This window comes from Castor canadensis, chromosome 12 (assembly GCF_047511655.1).
Source record: "Castor canadensis chromosome 12, mCasCan1.hap1v2, whole genome shotgun sequence".
Taxonomy (NCBI): domain Eukaryota; kingdom Metazoa; phylum Chordata; class Mammalia; order Rodentia; family Castoridae; genus Castor; species Castor canadensis.
Window position 1 is genome coordinate 8,591,001 of NC_133397.1, and position 15,867 is coordinate 8,606,867.

Here is a 15,867-nt window from a genome sequence, read left to right on the forward strand (position 1 = left end):
CCAGGGTCAACAGTGCATGGCGACCCCGTTTCTCCCGGACTTGCCAAGGCTGTAAATTAAGACTCTTTTCACCATGCTCATCTCCCCAGTGAAAAGTGGGATTTGGAGCAAGCGAGGCTGAGCCTTCCCCTACTGTTAGTGGGCCACGCGTCACTCTCCTCTGAACCTGGAGACCGAGCGTTTTATCAGGTTTCTTATCTTTAATGCTGCCAGTGTTGAACTGGGGGAGATTCTAGCATCTACCTTGAACTACATGAACAGGTCTCATCCTTAGAATAATCGTCATGGTTGATGTTTAAAATATTTATTTCTTGCCATGTAGCCCAGGCTGGTCATGAATGCAGGATCTTCCTGCCTCAGCCTCCCAGCTGCTGGGGTGGCAGGCCTGCACCGCCATACCCAGGTTGACATCGGATTTTTTTTTGGTAAGAGCCCTATAGCAGAGCTGCTGTGTTGGGCTCAGTGCATCCTATCCAGAGCACATGGCTGACCTTTCCTAGAGTGGGTGATGTTGACTTTGGTCATCTGACTAAGGTAGTGTCTGCTTACAAACTTGTTTTCAACAAGGTCGAGTTATACACAGTGAAATATTCACGCGTTAAGGGGTGCAGGTTTATGGGTTTAGACACATGCGCACATCTATGTTAACTCAATCTTTTTGTATCGTCTGCAGTTGTTTCTCACTGATAATATGATCTGAACCTCTTCTCTGCAACTCATTTTTGTCAGGTGTTTTGGAAAAAGGTGCCATCGGGGTGTGCAGATTCACAATCAGTTTCTGCTTTGACATTTGTTCAGTGACACGGTGACCTTCAGCTCTCTAAGTCTTAATTTAATGGTGATGTCACCTAGCTCAAAACATTGTCTCAAGGATCGAGTCTCCAACACCCCTCAGAGCTCATAGAAACCAACAAAATAAAATTTAGAAAGCAAGGAGCCAGCCCCACCTCCAATCTGACAGAGGCTATGCAAGTGTTATTCACAGAAGAAGAAGACAGCCTTTCATAGAGTCAATCAACATGGGAGAAAAGGTCCATCCAACCTCACTGATGATACAGAAATGCAAATCAGAGCAATCATGAGATGCAGGTTTCCAGCTATCAGATTGGCAGGGATAAAAAAGATTCCTGAGGCTTGTGTTGGCCAGGGTTTAGGGAAGCAGGTGTTGTTCATACCTTGCTGGTGGGACTGGCTCTGTATGTTTGGAAGGTAGTTTGGCCTCCCTTGTTAAAATTATAAAAGTTCATACCTTTTATTCCAGTAGTTGCTCTTTTATAGCTTTTTTTCTACATATACATCTGTACAAGTGGGAAAAACACATGTACTATTGCAACATCCTATCAAAGAGGAAAACAACCCAAAGATCTAGTAGTGAGGACTTAGTTCTGGCAGTCATGCAATGAAATACTGTGCAGCCTGTGAAAGGAACGAGGATGCTCTAACTTATAGTCAGGTGTGCACAGTGGAATTTAAGGGGGACAGAAGATTAAAACAGCATCATGACCCTTAGGTTTCTTTTAATGAGAAAAAAATGTCCTGGTTTGGTAATACCATAATTCACTGGTGGCCGTAGTTAAGGATCATAGCTAAGCTGTTTTTCTAGCAACTAAGCTTCATCAGAGCATGTTATTCTGAGATGTCCCAGCTGTAATGTACGTGCCTAAGGGCTACATTTGCTATAGGGAAAAATTTCATAAGAGGATCGGACAGGGGACAGCAAAGACTCATTAATAAAATGATGGGTGACCTCTGTTTTTAGCTTTGTGAGGGAAGAAGTGAGCATATGTGTGATGTTAGGTGCCGTGAAGTGTGGGGCTCACTTATTCACTTGACACGCATTACTGAGCAGCTACTGTGTTCAGGCACTGTGGTCGGGGTGGAGTTACTACCAACATCATGCAAACAGACCGTCACCCTGGGCATGTAATAGGAGACAGCCTTGCATGTGGCACTCGAGTGATAAAAGAGGAAACCGTTGACAGCACTGAAACAGAAGTTGCATGACAGCAGGGACTTTGTTTTGTTCACAGTATGTAGAGCAGCGCTTGGCACACAGAAGTTGCTTAACATATGAAATTTGCTCAATGAATGGATGGATGAATGGATTTATTGAGTCAGGGTTCCAACAGCTCATACTAAGACAATCTGAGAAGGTCTATGTACAGAGAGACCCAGAGCTGTGTGGGGCTGTAGGACAGCCAAGGGAATAGTGCAAGGACCAGGCTGAGATCCACAATCTCACAGCTCAAGGCTGGAGCAGGTGAGGACTGAGGCTACTCCAGCTGGAGGAAATTGGACTCTGACTCTTTTTGATCTGCAGAATCTCTGTGGAACGCAGAGAGTAGAGAGCCCAAAGCAGTCTTCCCACGTCCCCTGGAGCACCTCTCTAGGTCCCTCTCCAGCGCCTGGAGACTCCATGCTTTGCAAAGCATTGTGTTAAAGTCCGCAAAGAACCCTGCAAGATAAGTTATGTTATCCCCCATCTGTGGCTCAGGAGACTGAGATAAGTTGTGTGACTTGGCCAAGGCTATCATCAGTGAGGCACTGTTAACTACCGTTCTAAGAGATGCTAGCCCATTGGTCATTGGTAGAAATTTCAACAGGGCGGGCCACAGTGACTGTCCAGGTGGCAGTGTGACTAGGTGGCCAAAAGTCTTGCCTTTGAAGCCCACAAACAGACTGGAAGGTTGGGGGCAAATTACTTCTTGGGACCTGATAAATTGGGGTAATACCTCCCCTTCGGGATTTTTGTAAGAATTAAATGAGGTCATGGCTACAGAGGGTTTGATACTTGGTAGACCCCACCAGGTGATAGGTGCTATCAAAAAGAGGCCTTAACTCACATACCCCATGCAGATGTCAAGCCTTTAGAAATGGGTCCGGATCTTAGGAAATTTCCTCTCTGGTGAGGTATAGTGGATTTTTGTTTTCCTGGTGGTGCTAGAGCTGGAACCCAGGCCTCGCATATTCCAGGAAAGTGTTCTATCACTAAGCTGCATTGCAGTCTCCGACCATGGGTGTCGAGAGTCAGGAATACAAGTTACTATCATTCCGCCTTCATCCCTTCTTGTTCCTGCCTCAGTTTCTGTGTCAGGCCCACCCAAGGCTCTGCACACAGTGGAGGACCTTGTGTTCCATCTGGGATTCGGTGACCTGGGTCCACTGTCACTTCAAATACCATCAGCACTACTACCCCCCATGCCCCATGGAGAGAGGCAAAGCTCTGCACCATCAGAAACTTTAGACTGGATTCTCGTGGATTTCTATTTGATCGGCCTCCTGCTATGAGGTGACCAGTTCCTAGTTAGTTATATCAGTGTTAATAACAGTCCTGTGGATGGTATATAACACACATTTAGTAAATGAGAGAACTGAGACTCAAAGAAATTAAATCAATTTAGCTAATATCATACTCTTGGTAGTTGGCAGAGCCGTGGTGAATTTGAACCCTTCTGCTTCCAAATCCTGCACTTTCTTTCCTTTCTGAAGCCTTCAGTATTTGTTATGGAGACCATAACCAATTTTCTAATTTTAAAAGCAATACCAGATTATAATAGAAAAAAATGTCAAGTAGGAAGACCATTGCAGGTACTACAGCCCGCGACCCTATTGTCTGGGTAGGTTTCTGTCCTGGTTTTTCCACCTGACATGGTAATACATGCCTTGTTCCATGGCATTTGAAATTCCTTGTAAATCTTTTTTTCAGTGGCTGCCTAACAATCCTTCAGCTGGGTAGACCATCACTCATGTAAACAAGTCCCTGTTGTTGAAGCTGCTGGTGGTTTCCAGTTTTTTATTGTCAGCGGTAATGCTGTAAAGAATATCTTTCTATTCAGAAGGCTTTTTCGGTGTTTCCTGTTTCCTTAAGATGGTTTCCCAGAAGTGGAATTACTGGTTCAAAGGTTCGTAACATTGTCAGTCTCTTCTTACAGATTGACAAGTTACTGCCCCAAAGGCCCACGGCTGCATTTCTTGCCAGCAGCGTACACGAGTGGCCTGCAGGCAGCTTCCCACCCTCATTGCTGCTTTCTTCTCTCCCCAAAGCCTCATAAGGAGAATGGCACAGAGCGTGGTGGACGTCATGGAGGACTCCAAGGGGAAAGTCCATGAGAACCTCCTGGCTAACGGAGGTAGGTCCCTGAGTGCGTCTTATTTCTCAGGCGTGGAAGTCTGGCTGTGGCCACAGTAGTTACAGGAATGTCCTGGGCCTCAGTAGAAGCTCAGAATACTTTCTGAGGGCCCTGCACCCCACCATCAGCACAACCGTACAGCAGAGTTTGGCAGACAGGCCCCTTCCTCTACTCATAGCTTGCCTTCCTCCTTTCTAGGATGTATGGTGTTTCTTATCCTGAACTCAGTGAAATTTAAAGTGATCAGGATTCCTTCTCGTTGACCTCCACCATCCCACACTTGGAAAATCCCACCCACCCATTCCAGCTCACTCATCCCTTTCCCCAAACAAGGTGTGCAATATGGCTCCATGTGAAGAGCAATGCCTCCGAGGCTTTAGTTGCTGCCTAACAAAGACCCAAACCTCTTCCTGCAGTAGAATATTCCATTCCCCTGTGCTGATGGACTAAATCTTTAGACTCCACCAATGTTTTGCCCATGAATGGTGTACATGCTAGTTGAGTGCATTTAAAATGTGCAAGACAAACCCTGGAGACTTTAGAAATGCTAGAATTAAATGTTATCCACGGTGATAACTAAACGCGTGTGACTATGCGTATTTGTTGAAAATGAGGACGTACATACTTAACGTTTATATCTTTTGTTACAAGCAGACCCTCCTGGAAACATTAAAAGACTGTTTTTATTTACTGTTTTAAATTGACAAAGGGAAATGTTCCTTCTCTCAGATCTGAGCTTGGCTTTGTATGTCTTTGTGGTTTAATAATTTCACCTTATTATATTTCAGGTTTGAAGGAAAAAATGAAATGTTTAAAGAGTAGGTTGTGTGTTGTTTGCCGTGCCTGTGCTCAGCGTGATGTCCGCATGTCCCTGGGGAGGTGGAATCTCGGTCTGGTTATAGGGACATAGTGATCGGGTCACTACAATTGCTCCCATAACGACCTTGTAGCTTGGTCACGATATCCCTATGACACAGAGAACAACTGTTGCCTTCCTGTCCTCCTCTTTCTCCTGTCACTGTCTCTCCGGAGCAGCTTTGCCTGCCACCTGGACAGCTGGGAATGTGTTGACTCTGTGAGGTTCAAGGTGAACTTCATCTTCTTGTTTGTGTTCTGCTCTTGGCTTTGATGCCTGTCCCTGGCATCCCGCTTCCTGCTTTATGAGGCTATCCGCTTGACCAACACGGGCAGGTTAGATGCCAGGTTTGCTTCGTGTGGCCTCTTATGAGGTTCACAGGTACCAGGAGACTCCTGGGGCAGTGCCCAAACAAGACACTCTGGTGTGATTGTTAAAAAGAGCCATTTGCTTTGGGCTTTCTCCCAAAACCTGCGACAGAGCAAATAAAAATCTTTACAGATTGAAAGTTACTAATTGCCTTCCAAAATGCAATCTGTTTGCTCCACTATTTCTTGTTGATGGTAAGAAAAGAATAGTTTGTCATGTTGACAACCAAAGATTCAGCAGGTGATTCATTGGGATGTCTGCTAAAAAGCTGCTTAAGGTAGAGCCACTCTTCTACATAAAAAACTGCTCTTCAGACTGTGAGGATTTAAGGTGACATTAAAATCGTGGTCGAAATACTTACGTTCTAGGACTGGGGATGGGGCTCACTGGCAGAACACAAGGTCCTGGGTTCTGTTCCCAGCACTGCAACAAAATGAAAACCAAACGAGATGACTTGGTTCATCTTACTACTAGCATTCAGCCCAGTCCAGATGGCACCAACTCTAAGAGACAGGGGCTTTCTTCTCAGCAGGAAACCCAGCTTTGCTTGCTCATTTAGGACTCCTGCAAGGCCTCTATGAGTTGGAGCCCATCAACTTCCAAGATTAGAGTTTCTGAAGCATGCTCTGAAAAGCATCCCTGCCAAAAGGCCGGGATGGAAGGGCAGGCCCTACAGCAGCTTCTGAGCCTAGTGGTTGATAAATATTAGCATTAATGACTCTGCAAAGTCCTTCATCTGACATGGGTTTTCCCAAATTGTCTAAATGAGGACCTCTTTTTCTGCAGGGCACCCACAAATTAGCGATAGAATTAACTAGAAGAGCTAATTGCTGCCCTCAGGTGGGATTTTACTCCTCTCTCCTCAGGGAATTAGAGCACCATCACCACTGGGATCCAGCATCCAGTCAGACCTCCTCCTGCTGAATAATGTGAATCTTCACCTGGACAGGTCACCTCTGGGCTTCAGTTTTCTCGCTTGCAAGTGGACTTAATAACACTCACATTATAGGTTCTTTGATTTGCCTGTGCACCTTTTGTTTTTGTTTGTCTGCCTCCAGCTGACAAAGACAGAGACAAGTGTGAGTGCAGCAAAGGCAGAGCAAACATCTGTTGTCTGCCTTGGGCGCTATGGGTCACAGCCTGTGCGGTCACAGCCTGTGCGGTCACAGTCCAGTGTGCTGGCAAGGCCTTGTGCTGATGTCTAGATAGGCCATTGTTGCTTGAGATGTGGCGGCTTGTGTACAGTGTGTGATGATGCAGAGCAATCCTGCCCAGGCCATGGTCTGACCTCACAGGTCAGACCCTGCCTTGCTCCCTCCGAGGACTGGCTTTGATGACTGAAATCTAGGGAGAGGATGCCAGGCCTCCTTTTCCAAGCAGAGGCGACAAAGCTTTGTGGAAGTACAGGAAGGCCTAGAATGTTCTCGCCCAAAGCAGTGTGTGTGGACAGGCAGGGACGTTGGATATGTGACCTGGGGCAAGGGTCAGTATCCCAGCTCCCCTGGTGTTAGGGACACGGTACAGGAAGGAAGAGGAGGTCACAGTTGTAAACCTGGGAGTCTCTCAAGGTCCTTGTCTAACAGCCTCTTGGATGCTCTTGCAGATCTGTCAGAACCAAGTGCATGCTGGGTGCTCAGAGAAAATTGACCCAGCCTAGAAGCACAGCCTCTGTCTCTGAGAGTTCACAGCTTCACAGTGCCCTATGTGCTGAGATGGAGCTTACCCTCCCTGGAGTAAAAACCGTGATGACCTTGGTGACATGGCATAGAGACAAGGGCCTGACCTGAAATGTGACTCTTCTAGGCAGAGTGAGAGTTAACGTGGCCACCATGGCTGGGAGGAGCTTTGCTGACAGTACTGTGAGCATTCCGTGGTGTACTTGCTCTGTGGGGGGTATGTTGACAGGCTCTGGAGACAGAGACAAGTCAGTCACAGACTCTGCCCCTAAGGAGCTGGAGAACTGGAGGCACAGGGTAGCCATGCAACACCCAATGCCATTAGTGTCCTTGAGCTCAGATCAGCAGGGGGTCATTCAGGGCAGTTTCTGGAAGGAGTTGGTCCACTGTGACCTGAGTACTGAAGGATGAAAGCAGCAGTGGGAGAGGGAGAGGAGCTGAGCAGGACTGTGGCTGGGTGGAGGGTTCCGAGATGCTGGAGGTGATGAGAAGTGGGCAAAGTACACATCTGCCTGACATCTGTCTTGGACCGCTGCTGGGCCACCCATCGTGCAGCTGGTTCTCCACCACGGGATCAGTCGCCACTGCTGCTGTGGGAGGGGCCCTTCAGGACTGTCCTGCTTGGCCTCTGTCCACACTCCCTGCCCTGGTGTGCAGTGCCGGAATCTGTACTAGCTCCAAAATCTATCACTCCACTTGGACTGCCATTGCAAAATTCTATACACTGGGCAGCTTCAACAGCAGACATTTATTTCCTCAGAGTTCTGGAGGCTGGAAGTTTAAGATCATGTGTCCAGCCAATTCCATTCTGGTGAGGGCTGCTTGCCTGGCTTGTAGATGGCTACCTTTGCATTGTGTACTCACATGACCTTTCTTTGGGGGAGAGCGAGCATGGATGGAACTCTGATGTCCCTGGTTTTTTTTTTTTTTTTTTTGTGGTACTAGGGCTTGAATTCAGGGCCTTCACCTTGAGTCACTCCACCAGCCCTTTTTTGTGATGGGTTTTTCGAGATAAGGTCTCGTGTGTAAACTTTTTGCCCAGGCTGGCTTTGAACTGCGATCCTCCTGATCTCTGCCTCCTGAGTAGCTAGGATTGCAGGTGTGAGCCACTGCCTTTTGAGAACTCAGATCCTATCAGATGAGGGCCCCACCCCTAGCACCCTAGAGGTTCTCTTGTCAACAGGCTAAGGTGTAAATGTACAATATGAATTTTCCCTAGGACGTCTTCCAAGTTCAGATGATCTAGAAAGTATCTGAGTTCTTGTGAAGGGGACAGCTCAGCTCCCTCTGTCACCTGTAGTGTAGCTGTGCCCTGATAGTGGACACAGCAGGAAAAGGAACCAAGCTCCCTTCTGTGTGTCAGGCAGGGTGTGGTGTCCTCCATGTGCGTTTTCTCCCGTCCTGATGGAGCTTACGTAACTTGCTTTGTGCTGGAGTTTCCTCATGGAGATAGTAATATACTTAATAGGATTAAAGAATCCATTAAGTGAGATGAGTCATATGTCCTGGCCCCAGGGAAGTCATCAGGACATGTCACCTACTTCAATGGTTGGCATTGTCACTCATCTCTGTTGAGGTATTTCCTCTCTCTCAAGTGCCAACAGTGCTATTACCAGGCTAGTTCTCTCCTGAGTCCCCTTTGGTTTCCATCTGCTTCTTGGGGTCTTGTGTACCCACATACCAAACCCGAGCCTGCCCCAAGCTGAACTCATCCCCTCTCTACTCTACTCCATTCCTACCCCTGCCTCTGTGGCCGCCTGGCTTAGTGCACGTCTCTCCTTCCACCCAGTCATCCAACCTAGGAACCTGGGTGTCACCTGGCCTTCATGGCGCCCTGTGTGTCATTAGCCTTGCATGCTGTTGAAAGGGTCTGCTCTTTGTTTTGCCCCGGGCTTCTCTGGCCACTCTAGGCTTTGCCTCCTTCTCCCACACCCTTGGTGGAGTACATCTGGCTTCTGTCTGTTCCCAACACAGAGGAGTCTCCCAGTGTGCTTTTGTCCCCAGCCTGCTCCTCCATGGCTGGCTGGTGATGCAGCCTCCTGGAGGCTTGTGTGGTGACCCTGTTTGACACTGCTGTCTGAGGGAAAGAGCTCCATGACCAACTCTTGGCACACAACAGGGGCTGTGTGCATGGGACCCAGTGTCGCCATGGGCAGATGCAGACATGATCTTCTGTCCAGTCCTGACTGTGCTCCTGTCCCGTCCCCATCCACCTCTCTGCTCCATCAGCCTTACACAGAGACTCCTCCTGCCCCCTCATGAGGTCACCAGTCCTCCTGACACCAACACCCTCCCTCACAGCCATCCACCATGCCTCTGCCCTTCAGCTTCTGTGTGAGTCTGTGTGGTCCTGGTTGGAGCCCCCTCCCATCCTCCTGCTGCCTACACTCTGGCAACAACTCACTGCTTGGTGGTGCAGTCCCTGCACGCCATGAGCACGTGAGGGTGGACGGGAAGGGTGTCTGCATATCAAGAGAGCAATGACAGTCCCTTTCCATGTGCACATCTATGTTCTGGGAAGCACAGGCATGTACACAACCTGTGGCGAGAAATCCCAGATAGGAAGGGCTGGCTCGATAGTTTAGGGGGATTTCCAGGGGCCTCTGTAATTCTGCAACTCATACCAGGTTTCCTATTTTGCCACAGGGCAGATGTTAAAGAGAGGTAATGAGCCAGCCAGGTACAGTGGTAGGTACCTGTGGTTCCAGCTACTCGGGAGGTTGAGGCAGAAGGATCACTTTAGGCCAGGAATTTGAGGTCAGTCTGGGCAATATAGAGAGACCCAGTCTCAAAAACAAAATATAAGAAAAAGAAAGAAGTAACGTGCTAGGTTAGGCCTCAATGTTCTCTACCTGAACATAGAACGTCTCTGAAGAGAGTAGGCACTGGAACTGCCCCCAGTTCTAAGGCAGGAAAACTGACTTAGTTCCGGCCTTGCCTGAGACCCAGGGCTCTGTGCCTGCCAGGCTAAATCAGTGTGGCATTTGGCCTCAATTCCAGGGCTCACCCCAATCCTACAGCTGGTTACAGTGGCTCAGAACCACCTTGCAGGTAGCAGGTTGGGCTTGCTTCGGGAAGAAGAAAAGGAAAACCAGGTTTTATGAAAACACTGGACTTTAAAGGGCACACACTGGAAGATGCGCCTTTGTTCCGGGTAGAAAAGCCCCCATCACAGGCCAACTCCAGCAACTAGATGAAAGGGACAGTGGAGGTTGAAATGACCTTGTCTCCTCCTGGGATTCAGGAGGCAGGGAGATGCTTGTCCCAAAAGCAGGTGTCACCCGTGACAGGCCATGGGCTGTGTGGCTTTTCAGGGCTTCATGGTTTGATGCTCTCTGGTGTGCTGTTGGTGTACCTCAAAAAAGTAATGCTACCCTGAGGTGGGGGGTGGCAGAGAGAAGCTCAAGCAGCTGGAGAACGCAGAGAAGCTACTAGAGCCCCTTGGAATGTCGTGACTTGGCTTCCACCTCTGGAGTGGTGCTGGTGCAGCAGCCACAGAAGTACAGCGGTTGCAGTGCCCTTCTCTGGGCTGCTGGCTGTGGGGAGTCTTAGAGGGGTTTAGGGCTCTGCCCTACTCACTGGCTCAGAACTCTGAAGTGTTCTGAGGGGAGTGTTTGCAGCTCTGGGCTTGCTCTTGGGAGATGAGGAGAACTGTGTCCACCTGTTGAACTGGGTTTGTGTTCTTCCAGTCGACTTGACATCCTTTGTGACTCACTTTGAATGGGACATGGCGAAATACCCTGCAAAGCAGCCGCTGGTGAGCGTGGTGGACACACTTGCAAAGGTGAGATGAGCTTTCTGGGACGTCTGACTGTCAGAGACAGACCTGCATGCTGTTTGGTTCTGGAGAGACAGAGAGGCAAGAGGCTGGGCTTCTAGCCCTGCCCAGTGACCCTGGGTAGGATCCCAGCCAGCCAGCCTTGATTGGGTCTCTGGGCATCTGAGGTGTGGCCTCCTGTGCCCTGAGCAAGATGACAGCTAAGGGAGACAGTCCTCCAAATCCCCATTACCCAGAGTCCACTGGATGGTCCCGAGTCACCGGTGTTCTGAGCCAGACCCCACTGCCCATCCGCTTTGCTCCCCTAACACACACCTTTTCTCAAAAGTTACTGATGGGGAAGCTTATTGCCCCCCAGTAGCATCAGGGATCTGACACCTCCAGCCCCCTAGACGATTATTTACATGCAAAAACCACTTAGGAGCTCTCAGAGACATTGCACGATTCACCTCTGGGCTACCTATGACAACAGTGCCTGTGACAGGCTGCTGTCTGCTAAGCTGTGGCCTCTAGCTAGAACTCGATGAAATACAGGTACCAAAACACATTGTGGATGGTGAGCAGATAACTCCTGTGTGTCTACCATGGGTGAGTGCTGGCCATTTCTGATGGCCTGTCCTTTCTACCTGCCACTGCACATGGAGTCACTAATGTATCGTGTCTTCTGCTGGCCCCTGTGGTTGAAGAGTCTCAGCCTGTCCAGGAACAAAGCTGGAGAAGCTGAGGCTCCCTGAGTGTGGTGGGTAGGTCAGGGTTGGAGAGTGGCCACAGGGTCCCTTTCCTGCCAGTCTCTGGGAGCAGGTGAGGCTGGGAAGCTGGCTACTCCTGTGGACACACAAGATGCCAGCCCATCCTGAGATAATCAGGTAGATTCTGGAAGGCCCTCCAAGGAGGGGCTGTCCGGGGTACCTGTGCCAGAAGTGGCTTCCAGCGGGGTGCTGTGCGAGTCCATCATGGAGCCAGAGCACACTGCTGTTTGTGAGGTTGACCATGACCTGTCCTGCCCTTCCCAGTGCCACCTCAGGATTCTCTGAGGCCCAAGCACCCAGTGGTGAGGACCCCTGGAGCACACAGGGTGTGCACAGCAGAGTTGTAGCAGAGACCTGGCTTCTCTCCAGTTCCAGGTGCCAAAAAGTGACTTCAGCAGGATGGCAGGGAGGGTGGCAGAGGGCAGGGTGTTTTGTGTGTGTGGGTGTGTGGCACTGAGGTTTGAACTCAGGGCCTCATGCTTGCTAGGCAGATGCTCTCCTACTTGAGTGACTGCACCAGCCCAGAGGACAGGGTTTGGACAGTGTCCCCTGGGGGCCAGGCGGGCTCTGGAAGTGTCAGTCTCCTCTGACTTTGAGTGAGGAAGTAGCTGGGGGTTCAGTGGGGGGCCAGGGTTCTGGAAAGCAGGTGTGAAGGGGCCAAAGTCATGAGCTGTGCTGTGAGCAGGGCAGGGCTTCCTGGGGAAGTGGGGATGTCTCTCCCACAGGGGGCCAACTCAGAGGCAGTGCTGGCCCCTCAGTCTATCCTGCTCCAGGGACACCTGTGGCAGCCCCAGCTCGCCTGTTCTTTCAACAGAGGTTGCAATCTGTAAACAAGACATATACTCCCTGGGCCACCTCACCATAATTCTGTGGAGCAGCATTCAGAGAGGTCAAAGAGCTTAGATCAGGCCACACAGCCAGTATGAGTTGGAACTGGTGGTTATCAGGGCCTCACTGGTCCAAAACCCTACTTCCTCCCACTGTTTTACTACCTCTCAGCAGCTTTTCATTGACTTGTGAAATCAGTAAATAAGGATGTGCACTAATTTTTTGTTATTGTTTTCTTATTTTACTTCTGTCTCTGTGTATATAGTGCTGGGGGTCAAACCCACAGCCTCTTTCATGCTAGGCAAGTGCTCTACCACCGAGCCACATCCATCGGACCACTTTCTTTTTGTAAAAAAAGATACAAGTCTTATTGAAAAAGCAAGATCTGGGCTGATGGAGTGGCTCAAGCAGTAAGAGTGCCTGCCTGGCAAGAGTGAGACCCTGAGTTCAAACCCCAGTGCCACCAAAAAAGAAAGGAAGAAAAAGCAAGATCTGTGGATTGTATCTGTGCAGTGTAGCTTTAGAGTGGAGTGGAGTGTCATGTTGTAGGCGTGTGTCACATTTGCATGGTGCAGTACGGTGTCATTGTACAGTGTAGCTGGACGGTGAGTGCAGTGTGTGTGGTTGTACAGAGTAAGGTGTAGCCATGGGGTAAGCGTGGTGTAGTACCATTAGAAGTCATCAGTGTTGCTGGCAGAGTGACTCAAGGGGTAGAGCGCCTGCCTAGCAAGTGTGAGGCCTTGAGTTCAAACCCCAGTGTTGCCAAAAAACCAAAATAAAACAATAAAAAAAGAAGTCACCGTGAGTGGTGCGAGGTGTATGAAGAGGTCATGGGAACCTTGTGCAGTGCTTTTGCAACTTCTTGTGAATCACTAGTTACTTCAAAATAAATGTTTTTAAAATTCTAAAAAAAAAAAAAAAGTCATTTAAGAAACCAAACAACATAAAGACAAGGATGCCAACAGCTCCTACTGCTGTTAGCTGACGCTTGTTCCCTTTTTCTCTCTAAAGGTGGCCAGTGTCTAATATTTACCGGGGATCCTCTCAAGTACTTGTAAAATCTATACATTTAAACCCAGAGCTGTGCACAGCCTGCTGATGGCCCGCGGCTCTCATCTAGTGTGGATCGTGGCGCAGGCTGCCCTGCTGTGCGTGCTGGCGCCTGGGGTGTCAACCCTCCCACAGTGTTCCCTGATGTGATGTGTTCTTGTAGAGCCAATTCTGCTGTGATCCCTGGGAGGGTGGCAGCTGGTGACTGTCTTTAAATTATGGACAGTTCTCACCAGGTGGAAGGGGCTCATGGCGGCACTGAATTTCTGCTTTCAGGGACCTCAAAATGCTTGTTTGCCATAATCATGGGGACAACCACTGTTCTTTGGAAGGCCTCCCATGAGTGGGGCCTGTTTGCATTTTCTTTCTCTTTGGCTGACCCTTCTTGGGCCCTCGGGAAGGTTGTCACCTCCCCTCTGGCAGGTAGGGAGCCCAGGCTCCTTACTTCTTCACACTATACCACTTGCCCTGGGCCAGCACATGGGAGGGACACAGGGCTGGGACCAGAATGTGCTCACTAACCCCTGGAACTCTAGAACAAGGGGATTCCCTGAAACATCCCAGCGGTGACCTGCCTCCCAGCAATCATAGGCAGGAACAGGGCCACAGTGGGCACAGCCGATCCTGAGAGGTGGGCACTTGTGAGACTGAGCTGTGGTGGGTACTTCCCAGAGAGAGCAAGAATCAGGGTTACTGTCTGCCTTCAGCAGAGCCCGAGAGGGCTGCGTGTGGAGAGACCCGAGATGCCTGGAGGTTCAGTGTGTGCTCCTAATGGAGCTGGGTGTGTGACACTGGGCAAGCCGCAGAGGCTCGGACCTCCACATCTGTATTGTCCCTTTCTGCCTCCCCACACATGGGCTGATGTAAAGGTCAGATGCTGGGACACTGGGGGAGAGCAGAATATCGGACCCCCCATGGCAAGTGAGCAGGTGGCTGTTTTTCTTACGTACCCCATGAGTACTTGGTGGCCATTTTGATAAGCTCAACCAACTCCTTCAACACCCAAGGGCACCAAGAACATTTTCTTTCCTATGTAGCAATTGGCACAGATAGAGATGGACCTGAAGTCCCGTACGGCTGCCTACAGTGCTCTGAAGATGAACCTGGAGAACCTGGAAAAGAAGTCCACGTGCGTACTGCATGCCCACACAGCTCTGTGCACTCCTGTCAGGGGGACCCTGAGTAAGGTGTGGAGGGAGAGTGAGGCAGACAGGCAGCTGCATGCTGGGACCAGAGCAGATGAGGGAGGGGACAGAGCCCCGCTGGGCATTGTGCCCAGAGAAGAGCACAGTGCTGCTTCTCATCCCTTTCCTTCCATCTCCCCACCTCCCCCAGGTTACCTGGGAGGCTGCTTCAGGCTCTTCCCTATGAAGGCTGCACACAGTGCCTTGCAGAAGCAGCAGTGGCCAGGGTGTCAAAACCTGGCCCTTTGAGAGGGAAGAGAGGACGGTGGACTCCAGCCCAGAGTAGTGGCAGGTTCTCAGGTGCCTGCTCTGTCTGCCTGAGCCATGTGGAAAGGCAGCAGATTGCTTGAGCTCAGCAGAGAGACCCACACCTAGGGGGTGGAAGGGCCCACTGGGAGAAAAGTGTAAGCTCAGTGCTATCAGGACAGGGATGGTCTTAGGAAGGGAGTGAGTACCCTGGTGTTGGAGGTACATAAGAAGCAGGTGAGCTTCTTCCAGGAGGCTGGAGGATGTTGCTAGACAGGGCCAAGTTGGCATAGAGTAGCCACCCAGTGTCCCCAGACTCTGGGTCTGGTCTGTTCTGAGTCTGACGATACTCAGAGAGGGAAGTGGCCCAGAGCTCAGAACCAGCTGCTATACTGATTGGCTCACTACTGTGAGCAAGAGAATGTCACCTTCTAATTATGCTTCCTGTTTCGTGAGGGGTCAGCTCTTCTTGTGGCAAAAGAAATATAGGTCAGCCATCTCTAATACGAAAATCCAAAATGCAAGATGCTCCAAAATCTGTAATTTTGTCATCATGGTGCCACAAGTGGAAAATTCCACGCCTGCTCACAGCCAAAACAGAGATACATGGTATCTGCGTTTCAGGCTGTGTGTGTAAGGTCTGTGTGAAACAAAGTCCTGTTTAGACTTTGGTCTCATCCCCAAGATGCGTCATCATATATGTGCAAGGATTCCAAAATCCCAAACAATGCAAAATCCAGAATGCTTCTGGTTCCACAAACTCCAGAAAAGGGATATACACGCCGTAGTCTGTTAGTTGAAAATTAAAAATCAAAGAGTGAAATGCACTTGACCATCCTTGCTGTTGTCTGACTTTCTATCAGAACTAACTGGACATGAGCGATGGAGGATGGAAGTAAGACAGGTGCCGGTGGCCTTGAATTCTGAATTGTGGCCCTAGTCTATGGGCCTTGGGGCCAGAGTGTGCTGGGCCGTTTGCTCACCCCACCACCAAATCATGG

At 49.7% G+C, this 15,867-nt stretch overlaps 1 protein-coding gene across 12 annotated transcripts in view; it reads left to right on the plus strand.

Moving 5' to 3' along the window:
• Atp6v1c2 (ATPase H+ transporting V1 subunit C2) overlaps nt 1-15,867 on the plus strand; it is a 46,552-nt gene that overhangs the window by 18,629 nt on the left and 12,056 nt on the right. For all 12 annotated transcript variants that reach the window (XM_074049173.1, XM_074049176.1, XM_074049167.1 and 9 more), the window contains 3 exons: nt 4,045-4,130; nt 10,721-10,815; nt 14,474-14,565. In XM_074049173.1, coding sequence (XP_073905274.1) covers nt 4,045-4,130; nt 10,721-10,815; nt 14,474-14,565 — 273 coding nt within the window. The remainder of the gene's footprint in view (nt 1-4,044; nt 4,131-10,720; nt 10,816-14,473; nt 14,566-15,867) is intronic.